The 20,100-nt window shown below is 33.7% G+C and overlaps 1 protein-coding gene across 5 annotated transcripts in view; it reads right to left on the minus strand.

Annotated features, from left to right (window-relative positions):
- Nucleotides 1-1,388: 1,388 nt before the first annotated feature.
- Nucleotides 1,389-20,100, minus strand: part of LOC139960020 (GTP-binding protein Di-Ras2-like) — a 71,660-nt gene continuing 52,948 nt past the window's right edge. For 3 of the 5 annotated variants that reach the window (XM_071958027.1, XM_071958024.1, XM_071958025.1), the window contains exon 2: nucleotides 1,389-3,690. In XM_071958027.1, the coding sequence (XP_071814128.1) occupies nucleotides 2,724-3,449 (726 nt within the window). In that variant the 5' untranslated portion in view covers nucleotides 3,450-3,690 and the 3' untranslated portion in view covers nucleotides 1,389-2,723. Of the gene's footprint in view, nucleotides 3,691-9,628; nucleotides 9,651-10,187; nucleotides 10,383-20,100 lie in introns of those variants that run through there. The other 2 variants (XM_071958026.1, XM_071958028.1) reach the window with 2 other exon arrangements.

A 20,100-nucleotide genomic window follows, 5' to 3' on the forward strand; every position in this document is an offset into this window, starting at 1 on the left:
TTCTTTGTGACGATAATTAGGTGATATTTAGACGCCTTTCCATAAACATATGGGGAATAATTTGCACCACTAAATGTAGATTTGGCGGACTGAGCCAATAGCTAGTAAAAGTTAAAGACACCATATATTACCCAGAAACCTTGCACCTGCACGCAGACATCTGCATGGTTAGCCGTTATGACTCGTGGTTACATTCTATATGCAAAAATGCGCATAAAGATAAGCGCGTAAAACACCCCACCATTAGTCATGTCACTCCTGTGCAATGCTTGTCTTAAAAATCTTAATTTAAGTAATATTGTAAATAGCATAAAACATTTACTACTTTTTCTGACCATTTTGTCCTAACAGCTATTTGTTTTTGTTTTTTTACGTCAAAGAATATCCATAGGAATATGTAAGATTCATCCATGCTTTTGAAAGATACAAGATGCCCCTCCAACCCCACCCCCACACCCACCACAGCCACATTAGTTACTTTAATTTCTTTAAACAAAACATGCCTTGACAGATCAATTTGACATTTTAAAACAATTAGATATGTAGACACAATGTGACAGAATAGAAAGGTTGTCAATTCACGTGATATTTCTGGATAACACCTGTTACCCGTTCCGTAACTAGACCCATTACCAAGCTGCCCCGGGCCACAGGGGCGGGGGGCGGTGATAAGTAGGCCGATGAAGCGGTGGTAGCAAGTGCAGTCAACAAATCCGAATGGTCCCGCATATACTCTTTGGGCCCCTTTGCTTATTCATCGAGATGGACCCCTTCTTCACATCTACTGTCGTGCCCAACAAACGAATAATTAAGCGGCCAGTCCACTGCCGTGCATGTAATGGCCCATGTACTGTCTAAGGCCCCTTGGAATTACTAAACGGGTCCTTCAATCGGAAGCCAGGCCCACAAAAAATTGATTTCACAGTAAAAAATAGCTAATAGGAATGGCAAGGAGCTGAAACAATGGAAACGTTAAAGATGCCGTCAAAATGAATTTAAAATGCTTTTTAGAAATTATAGAAGCAATTTTCAACAAGATGATTAATTGTTCGATTAATACATTGATAAAGTTGTGACAAAATGACAAGTTCCATAAATCTAATAAGCGCGGAATTTTAATATTGCGCTGCAAACTGACAAAAGGATTATTTTATTAAATGTCATCGTTTCAACTATTTGTAGTAAAATGATCAATTGATCACTTAAAAAAAAGTCTCGTCTAATCAACACTTTACAAAAAAATTGATGAATTACGTTCGCATCAGAAAAGCCATCGTTTTCAAACCCTTTGCAGGAGAAATGATATTAATTGATCATATGATAAATCTCGTGAATTCAACATTTTGTCACAATATGATGAATTGCAGCAAAGTTGCAGAAAAGAGAAATTTAACATTTAGACGGCACCTTAACGTTTCCATATAAAACTGACCACTGAATTGTGAATATGAATCATGAAAAACTGTTTGCAATGTACATAAACGATCATAATTCGTTCTGTTTTAACGTTTTTTTTACTTACTTACTTGCAGTTGTCCGTCCTTGATTATCGTCTTAAGCATTTAAGGTGACGAAAGCCTTGATATTGATATTAAAAATTACTGGCAGAATAAGTTATAAAAAGTCATGGGTTATTAGTTTTCTTATGTCTTAATATATTGTTCAAATACCCACATCAAAAAGTGGGGAATACAAACAAAACACTGCAGCCCACTAAACAGAGACAGGTCACCCCAAGCCCAAACCATGGTCGTGGTTTAGTAAATTTAGACACTTTTTGACGATCTATTTCAATTGCTATACCTGGGCCCCCTGTTGCTCGTAGGTAAACGCCACTGGCTATACGTGGTGTGAGTGCCATATCTATAGGGCGTCTAAAGGACCGTGAACATTCCATTTAGGGCCCATTTCTGTCGCTACATGGAGGCCCTGTTGCTCCATGTTACTACACCACTGTCTGTAACCCCGGGACGTTGATTAAGATGCATGCTTCTTTGACTTTGTTTAAAGGTAGTCAGTACAGGCCCCAAAATTGCAATATGTTATCAAAAAAGTACTTTCCTGGAGGTCTTGACTCTCCAAATTGTTCTTAGACATTTTTAAGTAACACACAAGATGACTGAATGTCTAAGTGAGGACAATTTCCTCGAAGGTTGTTATAAAATCATTTCAAGAATTTTGACCAATATGTGACCATATTGGAATATCTAGCATGTTTGTGGCCATTACAGCATACATTTAAGTCCTTTCATATGTCGCTATGTACGTTAAAGAATTTATATGCAGTACTAGAGAAGTTATAACGTTGTATCTTTGTTATCAAGCCTGGTTGATATCCTCAACTCATTTCTCCGCGTTATATGACGTACTTATTCCTAAACATTAAAAATATGAATAAAATTATTATAACTGCTCTAAAACCATTCCTTCAGTCGTCTGCAGACTCATTCAACAATTAAAACAAAATTATATAAAAAAAATCGCTACTGACGACAAACCCAAATCTGTTGTAATAGTTCCATACAAATCGGTAAACAAAATGAACGTAAACAAAAATTCGGTATATAAGCCGCGTCAATATGTAGCGTATAGTAAGTAGGTCATGTCTGTTATAAAAGTGGAAAAAAAGATGGCGGTTAATTAGGCTTTGAGTTATACACAGCGGTGTTTTTTTTTAAGGTGACAAAACGCGATGAAAAACACAGCTACGCTATTGCGAATGGTTAAGATATGACACAGTCGTTCTTTGTTGGATCTTTGGCAGGCTTGAATTTCGGGCGAGTTCTTCTTATTAAGCTACGAGATCTGGACATATCCTTTTCACTTTCCTTAAATTCTTCCGCACTATCGTGTCTTCGCCTGTTCTTACCTTTGTAGCTACCGTATTCGCTCATTCTGCGTTTCAGTATAGGACTAAGTTCTCGTGCAACTGGTAACTTAGCTAACTCTAAAATCTTTTGAAAGGTTTCTAAGATCAGGAAATTCTCCTTCGCAGAGACTTCTAAGAAACCGCACTTCCAATCTTCCGTAGCTATGACGTTTCTGACGTCATCAGGATGGACTTGCCGCTGCGTTTCGAGATCTAGTTTATTGCCGATCACGACTATCGGTAATTCGTCCCAATTCGTCCGCTGCTCGCGTATTTGTTCATGAATCTGCTTGACGACCTCAAAGGAGTTGTCGTCGTCGATGGAATACGTCAGTAAGAAGGCATGCGCAGTAGATATGGACAGACGTCTCATGGCGGGAAACTGCATAGTACCCGCAGTATCTAGAATGTCAACGTTGATGCTATGACCGTTAATATGGTATTCTCTACAATGTAAATCCTCCACAGTCGGTTTGTATTTTTCCTCGAATCTATTCGACAAAAACTGCGATATGATGGAACTTTTGCCTACTTTTCCCGCGCCAAATATTACCAAACGATATCGTTCCCCGTCGGCCATACTGCAAACATTTATTTACCTCGTAAACAGGAAGATGTCAGATCATACACGATTTAAAATTCCGTGGACAAAAACCAGAGCTATAGTTGGCCATCTGTTGTTCTTCAGGGTGTACCAAAAACTGTAGCAGATTTTGTTTTCTAATAAGTTTCCTTTTTTTCAAATAAGAAGTGCAAAATTTGCTTTTCCGAAATGAGGCTCAGGTCTTGTGGTTAAGAGTGAAATCCACCGACAAAACCATCTGAAAGTGAAAGAAAAAAATCAAAATATAAATTCAGGAGCATTAAACAATAATGATGAAGATTGCGAACACAACAGCATGAATACGACTAAACATACATACACACACGCACACATATATATTTGAAATATTTAAATATATATATATATCAATATATATTTAAATATTTAATATATATATATATATATAAATGTGGCAAAATCATTTAAAGATCTGATCAAAGATTTTTCAAACAAGACAGAGAAGTCATTTAGTTACTACAGTCTCGTCTTCACAACGTCAGATTGACGTAAGCACCACGAGAAGCATTAATTTCTTCTCAAAACTCGCTCAAAGTTTGTTGACACCTTCTCGATAGATATTGACTGCTCTATCTGAATTCTTGCCTTAAATTTCACAGATGGGTCGTAAAAAGTAGCATTCAGTTCCTTCAAAACAGTATTAAATTACGAAAGAGTTTTCTGTATACTCGAGCTGCCAATCCAATTTGTGAACAATTTTAAATATAGGTATTGCCTTCTTTCTATATTGATCTGTTCCCAACCGTAGTGTCACTTTTAGCAGCGACCGCAAATATTTTACAATCTCTCTCTCTCTCTCGTTCTCTCTGCTTAGCAATCTCTGCCTGTCGATAATTCTTAGTCGTCGCGTAAGGAGTGATATTTCACACACGACATTAACAGTATTACCATCCTCGTACTTATGGCTGAGTGATCATAAATACCTATAGAGCAAATATCCACCCTATAGGGATATACATATAATATAAAGTATCACTCAATTTATTGCCCCGTCCCTTCTCAATATTTTGTTTTTCTTGTTCTTAGAGCTCTGCTTACGCTTTTCAGATGTGAGAAAGAGATTAACAAGTTTACCACCCTTTCTCCATTTTAAATCTTCTTTTATGCTCTCTTGTAATTTGATTAGCTCATCAATTTGACGTATGTACTGTCACAAGACTTATACTGAGAGACCTGCTTCTCTTCTCGGCCCCCACCCCCCCCCCCCCGTTAATCCCTAGTTATTGTTTTTTCTGTTTTAGATGAAACGTGCAAGATATTGCCTTTTTGCGTGGGGTGTGTCATGTGTGAGAGAATATGAAATTTTCGAGATTTTTTTTTGATTTGATGTTAGTTTTAGATAAAGGTAGATTTTTCAAGCAGTTCATGTGTACGTAGGACTCAGTGTATATAGGCCTATCCATTTTTTTTTTTGGATTTTCTTTTTTGTAAGAGATAACGCTTTCATGTTCAGTGTCACACCTTAAAAAGGACTTTCCGGTGGCTAGAGGTTTTCTGCATCGTATAAGGTCAAAAGTAAATCATAATTGCATGTTGTATCGTGAAGTAAAAAAAAAAGAAGTTACATGAAAGGTTGTCAACTTACTCCGAGTGGGCGATACGACATCACAAATTATCAAAATCAGACTGCGTCATTATTAGAGTTTTAAACCTGGACTTAAGAAAAACAGTCGCAGCGCACTTTTTTTTCTGAGATATTTGTGGGAGTTTTAAAACACAAACTTCTCTGTCATATCAGCTAAAATATGATGATGGGGTTCGGTTTATTACTATCTTAAAAATGGATATGCCCGTGGAAATTAAAGGAAGAGAAACAGAACAGGTATAGTATAATATTTGAAATATTACAATATCTCCTTATACGTCTGAAGTTAAATGATTCGCTGTTGTGACGTCATATTGGGGCTATATTCTTCAAGGGAGTATAGACTGTCCTTGGTATAAAATGTTTGTCATTGATATGTCATATATTGTGAATTTTTAGGTAGATTCCTTTGCTTTCCATGTTCTTGGAAAATTTTCATATTTGTAATAAACGATGGTACCAGGATGCCATAATTTTCTCACCAGAGGAAGGAAGAACGTATTCAATAGCATATTTGTTTTCACACGATTATCAACTTTTGCCACGAGAATATAACCCGTCATATGCGTCATAAGAATTAATTAATATTAATTATAGACTTATCTACTAATTAAAGATGAACGTTCATACATAATGCATGTAAATATGGGATATTATACCCAATTATCCACACCCTCGCTCGCAAATATCCATAGAAAACGCTCATCTTTGTGAGCTAAGCCGTAACATATTTCTTCATATATATATATATATATATATATATATATATATATATATATATATATATATATATATATATATATATATGTATATATATATATATATATATATATATATATATATATATATATATATATATATATATATATATATATATATATTCATGTATATATATCCTTATTCCTTTCTTCTTTTTTTCGTCTGTCTGTTTTGGTGTTTTGAATCATGATGTGTGTCGATTTTCATGAAATATTGGAGATGTTAGGAGCATATGATGTGTTCCTTAAACATATTTGCAACTTGCGTAGACCAACCATATGATAATATCCATTCGTATGAATAATAAATTAGCGTATAGCAGACAATTCGCAATGAGCTTCAAATAGATCGAGATGGTTGATAACAATAATAATAATAATAATAATATGCTGTCAATGGATTTGTTTCTCTCTCCACACTCTCTCTCTCCCTCTCTCCCTGTCTCTCCTTTCACTCGTAAATCTTACTCCACGTGTCAGTTTCAGTTTACAATCATGATATATGTCTATCAGCTTTCGAATCATTTTAAGAGCGGTGTTTCAAATCTTGTGGAACAATATCTCGAGCGACAAAAACAACAACATTAATTATACCAAAAAAGTGATAAAAAAGAAGATAAAATAAAATATGAAAATTCTAAAGAAATCCTAGAATATTTAAGAACAAATTTGATGTTTATTAGTTTCTTGGGAGGAGTATAATATATGAGTTAAAGGAATAGTATGATGGCAGACTTTGTGATATTTATCTCGAAGCAAAAACATATATATTTTCTACACTGTTCGTTGAAACTTCATCTCAAAAGTGTGTCCGTAAACTGAAGGTATGGGTTAATTAAATCTAACGTAGTTTGTCTGGCTAAAACCCCTCCCTTAGTCCAGGCAGTGAATCACAATTTTACGTGGTATATATGTTTTATGCACAAATGGAGGTTCCTGAAAAGTTACACTTTTTTTATATTATACTATTTCTGCTTTCATCCTCGTAAAATGCGATATACTTGGAATGTCTGAATGTCAATAATCTCTTTGGCCAGAATTTCATCAACTTATGCAACGTTAAATTAGATAAATGATTTTCCCTCGGGTGGATACATTATTCAAATTTTTACAAAGAAAGAAAATTACATTTACGGCTCTAAATTGTCATATGACATAAATCACTCTGCTGTTGCAAGGTGTATTCAAAACATATCTGAAAATGTATCATAATAAAAAAATAAATAAAACAATACATATCTTTGTCATCCAAATGCTAAAAGGATGCGCTTTTGACGTATAAAGATGCAGATTTTGCTTTCTTCTCCAGCAATTATGTTAATTAGCTAATCAATTTCAGCTATTAAAAATAATCCCTTTAAAGGTTAAAAGTGGTACAGTGATATGACTTAGACACAGTGTACGTAGCGTTACAAGAAGAAATCTGTAACTTTTTTTGGACATAGGTAAAATGAAAGAAGTCAAAAGCCTATATGGAGGGTTTGGCGTACACGTTATACATACAATATAAACAAGGGTGGAAATCAGTTACTTTCTATGGCGCACACTCGATAGCGTGCATGTATAAATAGTACCTATAAGAAGATATCTTACTAATCACCAACTATTCAGCAATAACACATCTGTAACACGTGTTATCATGTTCGTACCACAACTAAGGTTATAACGGATGAACAAATTTAATACCGTAACCAGATTCTGTTGACAAACCCTATTAGAAACATGCTGTCACCACGGATGCATGCACAGCGTATATATCGAAGAAACGGGATCAATGTTTCCTTACCAACCGAGCATGCCTTCATCCATGTAAAGTCACATGCGTGGCCTTGACCATGCCTTACAGTATTAAACGTTCCTCTATGTTTAAGGATTAAAAGTCTTGCAATGGAAATAGAGCAAGGCTTCTCAATAATGTCTTGTAAAACTCGTATAAAATAGCATTAAAGAAAAAAACAGGGAAAAAATACTACGATTTCTGGAGTGACATCAAAGCATGAGATATTTAGTTTTACTTGTACCGTTTAACACAAAAATAGAAAAGACATATGGTATGAACTGGAAGAGAGTCACGTGTGATCGTAGCGACAAGAACAACAAGAACAATAGCAATAACAACAATGGAGAGTTCTTCATTGTTCTAACCAACATTCACCGGAAGTGAGGTTACGATTTTCGTATCCGCACCTTTAACTTTGTTATGATGTAACAGTGCGAACTACGGCCACGTAGTTCTACGTAGTTCTACGTAGTTCCACGAACTACAGCCACGTAGTTAGATGTGTATATGTTTATTACTGCCTGAGAAAACCATGAAAAGTATAATTAAGTTCTAACATTACAGCTGTATACTGATAGTATAATGTTTGTCCGTGAATCTGTTTGTCTCACGAAAGAGGTGTCAAATACACGTCATCGTCTGATTTTTTAATCAATTTTCGTTTTGTTTTGTGAAATTTAATGCTTCCCTTGTTAAGTATTGAAGAGGTTTTATGGCGCACGTCTCCATCTTCTTTATTTAAATGTTCAATTTGTAACCAATGCAACTTTCATTATGGCTACATTATATGGAAACTTTAGGGTGCCATTCTAAAAGTTCAAATAAATAAGTAAGCATGCAATTTTATTCTTTCATTAAAAGTGATAATCTGGTAAGCAAGTGTGCTTATTGATAAGAACCACATAGAATGAGTGTTCCATTTTGTTCTTTTTTAGGAAATTCTTTTTAATCGACTTTTCATTGGGGGGGGGGGGTAATCATTTTGATACTAACTTGATCATAGTATTCACTTTAAAATTGTAGCTAAATTATACTTAGTGCTCATTTCAAGCAGATTCATCACTTTGTTCTATAATTTGTAACATTTATAACTGGTCCGTTCATCATTTGATTAACAGATGTTTTCTAACAAATTTTCATGATTTCTTCAAACAATACGATGGCACTTAAACGCCTCCATATTCTACACACATATCGAATAACTCACTCAATAGCGATATATTGCCACAAGGAAGCCGGTTCGAAGAACTATTAGGTAGATTAAATGGTGCCGTGTAGCTATTACAAAGCGTTGCTAAAATTCCGTACACATATGCTATATATATATATATATATATATATATATATATATATATATATATATATATATATATATATATATATATATATATATATATATATATATACATATATACATATATATATATATATATATATATATATATATATATATATATATATATATATATATATATATATATATATATATAAAAATATATATATGTAGCCTACCTATATATATTGTTATCATATATACACTGAACGACAGAAATCCCTTCATTACTATGGATTACTATCATGGTAAAATGCCGAGATTTTACCATCCACTATAGGAAATGAAAAAGCACTCAACTATAAGGTTGTATAATGCAATATTAACGGGGCTTTCGTTTAGATATAAATCTCTCTGCGATGCAGTGATGCGATGTAAGACTAATTCAAGCGAGCAGAATGTCCCTTTTTACTTTATCTATCTATCTACTTTGCGTTCCTTGATTTGATCTTATGACGTACATATTGTATGTCATTAGGCTCACAGCTTATCATCTTAAGACACGTAGACTCACCCGCTGGGAAATCTTTAACCGCTTTTTATACCCAGGTCAGCATATACTGTGACACCTCGTCCGCGTCATATAAAGGCAAATTGACAGAACTTAAAACAACGGCATATATGTATAGACACATAGATATATATATATATATATATATATATAGATATATGGAAACGTACGATTTCTTCCCGTTCTTCAGTTCATTACACGTATATAACCAAATCAACACACACTTGAACGGCGAAAGGAATTGTGACGTCATGGAAGTTACCTGCATAATCAGAAGAATTGCGAGGCGTTTTAGTAAATGAAGGTAGGATTTAGACGGGTATAGACGACGGAAACGTGAAATGAGGCAGTCAATTTAACCTAAAAAATTAAGAAAGCCGAACAACCGCCTCTGGAGGTGCTTTCATTCGATACTTCATTGACAGGTGCGTACGCATGAAGTGCATTGAACTTCGTATCACGGTAGAGCTCCAGTTTAAGTTTTAGTATTGCCAATGGCTGTATTAACTGGCACACAATCTATCCATGAATGTGGGAGTTAATATATATATATAGGCTATGTATAGGCTATATATAGGCTATATATAGGCTATATATAGGCTATATATATATATATATTATTTCCCCGCAAGATACACTGCAATTTACATTAAAAGGCAATACAATTATGCAATACAATATGACGTAGCGTTCATGCCAACTAACTGTACTAACATGTGTGGAACTTACGTGCTTTTTTCCGTACAGCTGTCGCTTAAAAATAGCTTGTTTCCAGCCCGAATCGCAAAATTGAACTTTACACGGCAAGCTTCAATATTTTTCAAAATATTTGCATTCACTGGGTTTTCCCCCCCTGAATTTCCACTTCAATATTAATAGCCTGACTCCCTATATATTACTGTTTCCTCCGCGCACACATAATAATGAATGATACGTTGACGATAACCTTTTTTTTTAAACTATGCGTTACACTATATGACTTTATATGCCTAGTGAACAAAGTTGATTAACACTTATCAATCCATCCTGCAGTCATGCGTTGTGTTTTAAATGGAATCCCGGTGGATTTCTCTCCTCTATTAACCATGGTAAATGATTCGGGGAAATATTTAGCTAATTAACCAATCCTTTTTTTCTTCTTCTTTTTTTTTTTTGAGGACATCAATGTGTTTACTATTTTTGTTATACTATTTTATTTTTAAAAAGTTTGGCATGGGGGAAAGACATTACGGACGGAGAGATAGCCAACGATGCAGAAATTTAATATCGCTTAACCTGGTTTCAGGAGCACATAAATTTCGCAATTAAGTGACATTTTATACGGTTTAGTTCGTCACTGACATGCATGGAGTTTTCTTTATCTTCATAAACTGACCTCAGGCAATAGGACAAGCAGTTTTAGCTTTCTAACGAAGATTACTTTTATAGGAATATTCCATTGGCAGGCAACGTAAACAAAAATAATATGTTGAAGGAGAGGAATAATCCACACTGTTAGTTTTAAAATGCCCACTTCAGTAATTTGTTCTTTGTTTCCGAACCTGTTTTGATTTGGCTAAACGTTAAATTACTCATCGACGTGGATCACAGTTAAAGGGTCTATGACGTCATCAGTGACGTCTTTAGACGTCACACTTAGGCTATTATAATATCTCTGGGGTACCTTTAATCATTATTGCCTTAATATATTTTCATTAAAATGCAACTATTCTTTATAGAAATATCGATATATTTGCTTGTCGTATTTTAGAGAGAGAAACGTCTCTATTATAACATATATATTGTTTAAAGTGCATATAGTGTAAAGCACCATAAAGACGTTTACTTTGGTTGCGATCTAACATATTGAACGAGTACCAGAAATATATTCCAACATTTGAAGAAAAATATGTTTTTAGAAATATTTGATGGACAATCTGCTCTGAATGTCACATATAATGTTCTTCTGAGTATATATATATATATATATATATATATATATATATATATATATATATATATATATACATAGGCCTCTGTAATATGAAAGTAATCAGTTTTTCCCTCGTTGTTTTGCATTTAATGTTTGACCTTGGATTGGGTATAGTGTCTTATAGTACACAACAAGCAAGAATAAATAAATAAATGAACTTTAAATAATGAACGGCGGATCTGACGGGAAGATATGTAATACTCGTTGAAGCGGAATACAACCGATACAACCAATACGACAGCTTGTAAGGCACGTTTCTATTTAATTAACCATAGCCTATGTTATACGCTCCAATATCTTGACAAGTATAACCGAATACTGATCCTCCTGAAGTATATAAACTAATTGGACAATACGTGACGTTATAACATAATCTTAATTAAACATTTAACAACCTTCCGTTAAGCTAGTATATATATATAAATATATACCAAAGCATGTGCGTAACGTGCTATATAGCTTAATTGGGTGACGTAGACATACACGTGACGAAGATAATACGTATAAAGAGGTACATATAGTTACATACAGGTGACAGGTAACTAAGACGTATGCAAACATTATGTATGCATACATTGTGAGAAACACGTACGGTTTACACACATGGGTGTCAAAGTGTGAAATACGTATCGATATACAACTTAGCCGTAAGCAAAACAAGACATACACGTCCCCTTACGAGACGTATATACACATGTAATAAGGGCAATGACGTATACACAAAACGTGTATACATACACACTAATGCCTGGACATAGATGTATGCATACACTATATATATATATATATATATATACATACATATATATATATAAATATATACATATATATATATATACATATATATATATATATATACATATATATATACATATTATATATATATACATATATATACATATATATATAAACATATATATATATATATATATACATATATATATATATATATATATATATATATATATATATATATACATATATCCATAATGAAATACACAATGATATGCACAATGAAATACGCATTTACCTACAAGAGGTATACATACATATGCGTGACAAATACGCCTACGTACGTACGGATTAAGTTAACATACGCTGTATAGAAATATACAAAATGTACGTATACATACATGAACGTAGCCTATACAAATAAGACACATGTATACTTTTCGGGACAGAATGTGGCAGAAACAATGTGGCAGAATACATACAAATTCGCACACATACAAGACGTATCAAATTATATAGACATACACATACAAGTTCGTTCCGCAGTGAGAAAGACATTGATGCATAAAGGCAAGTGATAAAGGCATGTACCTAACAGTATCTAGCCAAATATACAAGACGTATACATACATACATAGAAGGTATAGCCTACGTATTAAAAAAAAAATGTTACGTCAACGCTTCATTTCGTGAATGATAAAAAAAAATCGGTGTTACTTTTATTGATATAGCCTTCTTATTAATCACTAACTTGTGAAGTATTGATGTCGTCAATTCTGCAATACTATCTCTCATCTGTTCATTTTGAAGGTAAAGAAGATAGCATCGCTTCAGTAAGTAAGATTGCAGTATTGATGATTAATTCGTTCATTCTTCACAGCGACTTATCTAATCCCTAAAACAAAAGATGATGCATGGGTGTTCTAATTTCCACTACATTCTCCACTCCTCCATCTCATGCTGTATATCATATCAGTATAACCCTATCCTATATACATGTTATACTTTATACATGATATGCACATATAGCACACAATAATATCTTACTGGAGCCAATATTGGATTGTTCAATGGTTCATCTACTGTAGATGAATACACAAATAGTGCTTTGTAAGACACACCTGGTCGTAATATTACGCAATCAGCCTTTGTTCAGTGTCACAAAGGATTACATACTTAGTGATTCGTAGGTTATGCAGGCGTTTGAGCGTGAGAATGGTGGACGGGAGGAGGAAAGGGCTACGAAGGAGGGGGGGGGGGGCGGGAGTGAGGTAGTGCCCTGTCTTTCAAGAGTATAAGGGGTCTTCTACCTATATTGACCGTATCGTTTGCAAGATAAGAAAAATTTACACCCAAGGCCTGTAATACGAAAAGTACTTTATGACTGGAAAATGATGTCGCAAAATCGATTGATGGTGATAGGAAGAGGGAGAATAAAAAATAAAATAAAAATTGGAAAATTGATATTTTCCTTCTCTGTGCCTCTTTTGTGGTTTTGTCCGGAGGCTTTAATTTCTCCCAGCTGACCAGATAAACCTCTCATGCACAGAGGTACTGTATAGTTCTGGTTCAGGTTTAAGTTTGTGATATACACAGAAATGGTTTACCCTCGTGATTAAGTGATGTTTATCTATATATTTTATATTTTCACTTCAATGTTGTTATTTTCTTTATTCGTGTTTTGTTTGGTTGACAGGATGCTTTATCGGAGTTTAGTTACAGTTACTGCATAAACAAATAAAGCTGAAATTGATCAGATATGGAGATGTAACTCTTGCGGGCTTGTAAAAAATGCAATGCACGCAATCTTACAGTCTTTAAAGCTACAAAATTATGCTTCTTTATTTATTTATTTATTTATTTATTTATCATTTGGTTATAAAATGACCCAGCATTTTAAAGGTGTATTCCGGAGGCAAACAATGTACTTTATTTTATTTTTTCTCCATTTTTTTTTACCAATCCAAATACCTTTTTTTATTATTTTTTCCTAATTCTTCACCAACTGGATACTTTCTATTTACAGATTTCTTGAAACAATGAAATTCTTTAATAAAGAGAAAAACCACACGAATGATTTGCTTGATTGAATGTAACCAATTTTGATAGAAAACACCCACAATCTTCCAGCTAGTGTCTCACATTGCGTCTTGTTGATTAATCCTTGAAAATGTGATACCTTACGAAATGCTTGTTTATAGGTCAATGTTCTCTATAATTAGAATTTCATCAAAATGGAAATTTCTTAATTGGTATAGTAATATTCTTTTTTCCTATGTGAATTAGTGTTTTGAGCATTATGAAGCAGAACAGAAGTGGGGGGGGGGGGGCGAAAGAAAAAACATTTTTACGCTTAATTGTCCTGATGACGTCATTTCACTTTGCTGTTTGCCAAAACACATTCACACAACAGCACCGATTCATATCTGGTTTTGAACTAAAGATGCCGAAATTTCCCAGCTCTTTTGTTAAGCAATTTCCCTTCAGCCCTGGAAAATCCTTCTAAGCATTATTTGTCTAAGTAAAGTAAATTGTAGAACAAACAGGCATAATTTCCACCGGCATAACCTTGTATAGTATCTGTGCGTATAGACGATATCGTCATATATATATACCAGTATAGTGCACGTGTTCTTGGCTATAATGGAAGCCACATAAATCCAGAGCACACCGAGCAGGTATTTTAATGCCATTTCCAAAGAAGAGCATTCGCTGAGGTTATAATCATTGTTCAAGAAATTTTCATTTTAATAGGCCTAATCTATTGCAGGGCTACACGCACACCACTAAAATGTCATATATCATGTGCGGTTAAAAACAGAAAAAAATAAACTTAAGTTAAGATAATCACGAAAGACTCTACCGAATAGTCCATCAATATCTGATTACGTCAAACTATTTATATCGAGTAATAACGGCGGCAAGGTCGCCGATATCCTATCTTCTTGTTAAATTGACTTTAATAAATGTTTACTAACGATGCTTGCACTAGCAGCTAATGTGGTATGGATATATATATATATATATCTATATATATATATATATATATCTATATATATATATAGATACATATATATATATATATAAACATATATAAACATATATATATATATATATATATATATATACATATATATATATATACATATATATATACATATATAAATATATATACATATATAGATATATATATATACATATATGTATTTGTATATATATATTTATATATATTTGTATGTATATTTATATATATATATAATTGAAATCGTAAATATATATATACATATAGATACACATATAAATATATATATATATATCTATATAATTGAAATCGTAAATTTTGTAAATATATATATATATATATATATAGTCCATCAATATCTGATTACGTCAAACTATTTATATCGAGTAATAACGGCGGCAAGGTCGCCGATATCCTATCTTCTTGTTAAATTGACTTTAATAAATGTTTACTAACGATGCTTGCACTAGCAGCTAATGTGGTATGGTATGGATATATATCTATATAAATTTATATATATATATATATATATATATATATATATATATATATATATATATATATATATATATATATATATATATATATATATATAATTGAAATCGTAAATATATATATATATATAGATACACATATAAATATATATATATATATATCTATATAATTGAAATCGTAAATTTTGTATATATATATATATATATATATATATATAAATATATATATATATATATATATATATATATATATATATATTTATTTATTTATTTTTATTCCACTTTCTTTTTTTTAAATTTTATTATCTTTCTGACAATCGAAAATCATCGACAAATGAAAGCAGTAAAGGGTAAAGAAATAGTGACACGCATACCTGTTATGACCATTTGCTCAATCCCTCTTTCTCACTCCTGATTCCAAATGCTCTCCCCGCCTCTCCAAAACCTCCCCCGCCCCTCCTATCTCTCCCACCCTCCCTCCCCGACTCTTTGTACATCAGAAAGAATTGTCAGTAACACCTATACAGTCCTATTCAAATGTTCAACTTGAGAAATTGCATTTATCGAGATTGTTCGAACCATGGAAGTATTAGGTTACACTTCCATGTTTCACACAATATGTACTTCAAGGTTCCATTTATAACATGTTCTAATTGCTTTATCTTGAGAATCAGCCGCTTTTAAGTTATAGAGACCGATCTATTTCTCGAGTGAAAACTAAACATGTCGGAAAAAAGCAGCACTCGTGCACTATCAGTTCGAAATGTCGAGATTTATAAATTCCACATGCACCTTTTGGCCATTGACGAAGCGCAATCCATTATGACGTCACAGTAACGGACACCATGAAGCATTAATGTCACTTCGAACGTAACAAATTGTTATTAAGTTATTCATCGTTATAATATAGAAAGATCTACAGTTTCCTCCTTAAAACAAATTTTCTAATAACACCACTTTGAAGATGCAGGAATCTTTTTTAGAGAAGATAACTTGAAAGAAAACGTGTATTTAGTCCTAATATGCATTTTTGTTAATGCAAACGTTACACAGAATTATTATATTTTTTACATCAAAACGTTGAAAATGCAATCCTTATTTTTATTTTTTTTTTGTGGAAAAGATAACTTGAAAGGAAACGGGTTTTTATTCCTAATATGCATTTTTGTTACATGCAAACGTTACACAGACTGTGTTGTTCGTATTTTTTTATAGTCTTCTTACATCGAAAAGTTGAAGAAAAGAAAGGAAATTAGAAAAACAAATACCATTAAGGTTGTACATTCTCACCGGTAGCTATTGATCGCTCCTATACTGATATATATATATATATACTAACACTAATCAATGAAGTAGCGACATTGCAAACAATGTGGGGGAGGCGAGAAATTACAAAACATGTTTGTTAACATGATTTAAATTTAAAGGAACTGTATAAAGAGCTAGAAAATGAGCTAGGAAAGAACATATAATCATGTTTTAACTTTATCTTTAGAAATGTTGTCTCCTTAGAAAAGTCTAACCAATTTTGATGTATACATTTATTTATTTATGTATAGGAATTTTACGGACAGAGACAGATACTGCAAGCGTGCAAATTTCGGTACATGAGAATGTCTGTGTGGTATAGGAGGGGCCGTATTCGTGGTATTGGTCGTTTGGGGTGGGGGTGGGGTCGTGTTTCTTTTCTTTTCTTACACAACGTAACGCGTACCGTCAACTGTTGTAGACCCACTATAAGGAGAGATTAGCTATGTAAACTTGTAATAATATGATTAAATTAAGTGGTAGGTGAGGTAGAAAAAAAAGGAAAATTTGTTGAAAGTGAAAATATATTTCATTTCGTAAGTGACTAAGAATATTGCTCTGAGAAATATATATGTTTATGTATATATTCTTTCTTATTTTGGAGTGTAGATGGGGAGGGGGGGGGGAGCTTATGGCATTTGGCCCTATAAATGTTCTATTTGAGCCTTATTGTCTGTGATTTCTTTAAGTTGGATTTAAGCCCCTGACTGCTGCTTTAACTTATATGAACAAGATCTTCAGTCGATACGGTTAGCTTCAAGCTAAATTTTTGACACAGAACATGAAAGTATAGATATAAAATTAGATTATGTAGAAATCCCCCAAAGGAGAGAGTATATGCAAGGCTAAAATTCCTTGTATTACATTGATAAGAAATGATGCGTGTTTTGTGTCAATGTCTGACATTGCTGTATACAAATGTGAATTAAAACAGAGAACCATTAACGAAATTAGTAAACTTGTATGGAGGGGAAATATATCAGGTGGGTCTAACTAGAACTATATGAAATGTCACATACCGATGGTGACGTGTAGGCTACAAGTATATCGAATTATTTTAAAATGAGATATGCAGGCTGCGACGACGCAATCGTTTTCGCCATGAATATTCACGACGTACAGGTATAGCTTCGATCCATACCATGTACGTATCTGCGTACAGCTGTGCAGCATCTTAGTACATTACGGGATCTTGAGAGAGAAAAAACAACTGCGTTCTCGAAGGGCACCGAATGTGTACTACAAATTCAAACGTAAGTTACACTAGGATATAAGATTGAAGTATTATGTCTATCAATGCGGTAAACATTATCGTAGCTATTAAGCGTTGAATTTCGACCACGTGTAGTCGAAGTTTCGACCACGCGTTGACAAACATATCGCATGAGGGATCACGATGTAACTTATTTCGAGCGCGCGTAAAGGAGACATACGTTATGGCCCATTTGGCTTGCCATAGACGTATGCATGTAAAGAGTAACATGCTGTAACATGATTGATACAACTGTTACCATAAGGTATTTAAACAAATTTAGACTATTGCGAAACAGTGCAGGTATAGGCGTGTTAAGTCGCCCGCCATTCGTCATTTCAACTTTGCGCATGCGTACTTGATATTACAATACGTTTTTTTTCCATCAAAATCTATCAATATATTCATCTTTAGATACAGTGCCATACTATATGACAAACAAAATAGTAAAAATAAAACTGGCAAGTGGTTACGATCAAAAATATTTACCTTTTGATGATTCCCGTACGTATAAGTAAAAAAACACATCTGTTTCAGTAAAAAGCAAACATCTTACCCAAATGTTTTCAGCGTAACGTCCAAAATCTTTAAGTATCCCCCCAAAAAAAACAAACAAAAAAAAAACCTTTTAACAATGCAGACGATTTTTGTTTTGAATTGTTACATCGATAAAAGGGAGAAACTAATCATTCGAAAAGACCAAACGAGGAATCCGGAAAAAAATGTTACAAAATACTTTCAAATCAATAGGATTGTATCCCACAACACTACATAGGAACACCGCATTTTCACCACATATAAAATCACACGCTCACTGTGTTCTGAGCTTTTCTATACGCAAATATAAACACTCAAACAGTAGGGATTCAACGCTTTCTTTACAAATGTATACTAATATGTAACTATAGTTTATAGTACGAATATCAAACTTGATCTAGAGTCATTATATATATATATACAACCCACACCTACCCATAATCCGGCCCACCCACCCACCCTTCGTAAATGCAAAACAAAGTCCCTCGGAGCGTTGTTCCATTATAGCAATGCACTAGTTTTTATTAGAGTGAATAATATAACAAGAGGATATTTACATATATATATATATATATGTTTGTTTCAAATTTCATTGGTGACCATAAACTAGGGATTTATTCGGCTGTAATTTGGCACAGGCATAGTTTATTGAAGAAAACAAACATAGATAAATGAACCTTCGCATTTGTTTAACTAATAACTATCCAGCTGTTCTGAGTTAAAATAGGGGGGGGGGTGGGGAGAAGGCGGGGGATCGCTTGAAGTGATTTCTTTTATAGTCAGTTTAGCACGTAATCGAATATAAGGACAGTTTTACCGCGATGTGATTGTTGTGCAGCACGTGTTTTATAGAAAACGTGCCACGTGACTGTCGACTCACCTTTTTGGGATGTTATTTTACTTCCCAAGGCGTATTTAGCTGCATAAACTGCATAAACGTACTACCCCCAAATATTAATATTTGTTAAAACTGAGATACGAAAATAGTATTTGGTATGTAAACCGTTCATGACAAATAAGGGTAAGGGTACGCGAGCAGAGGCGCAACCACGTTTACCTTTGGGAGCCCCCACCCCATCTCCCATCTCACGGGCAGACATAATATTTCAGACCATTCTTGTGTACAGTACATAAATGTATAACACATGAGCGTCACAACAACCTGAACAGCCGAAAATTCTTCAACACTGTTTCAATACTATAGTTGTAAAATATTACACCATATTGCACGCAAAGCTCCATTCATTTCACTTACAAAAAATTCTCGATGGAGGCGGTTGTGCGTGTGTGTGGGGGTGGGAGAGGTCTGCTTTACAGCACATTCG

The sequence above is a fragment of the Apostichopus japonicus genome, chromosome 19 (genome assembly GCF_037975245.1).
Source record: "Apostichopus japonicus isolate 1M-3 chromosome 19, ASM3797524v1, whole genome shotgun sequence".
Lineage (NCBI taxonomy): Eukaryota > Metazoa > Echinodermata > Holothuroidea > Aspidochirotida > Stichopodidae > Apostichopus > Apostichopus japonicus.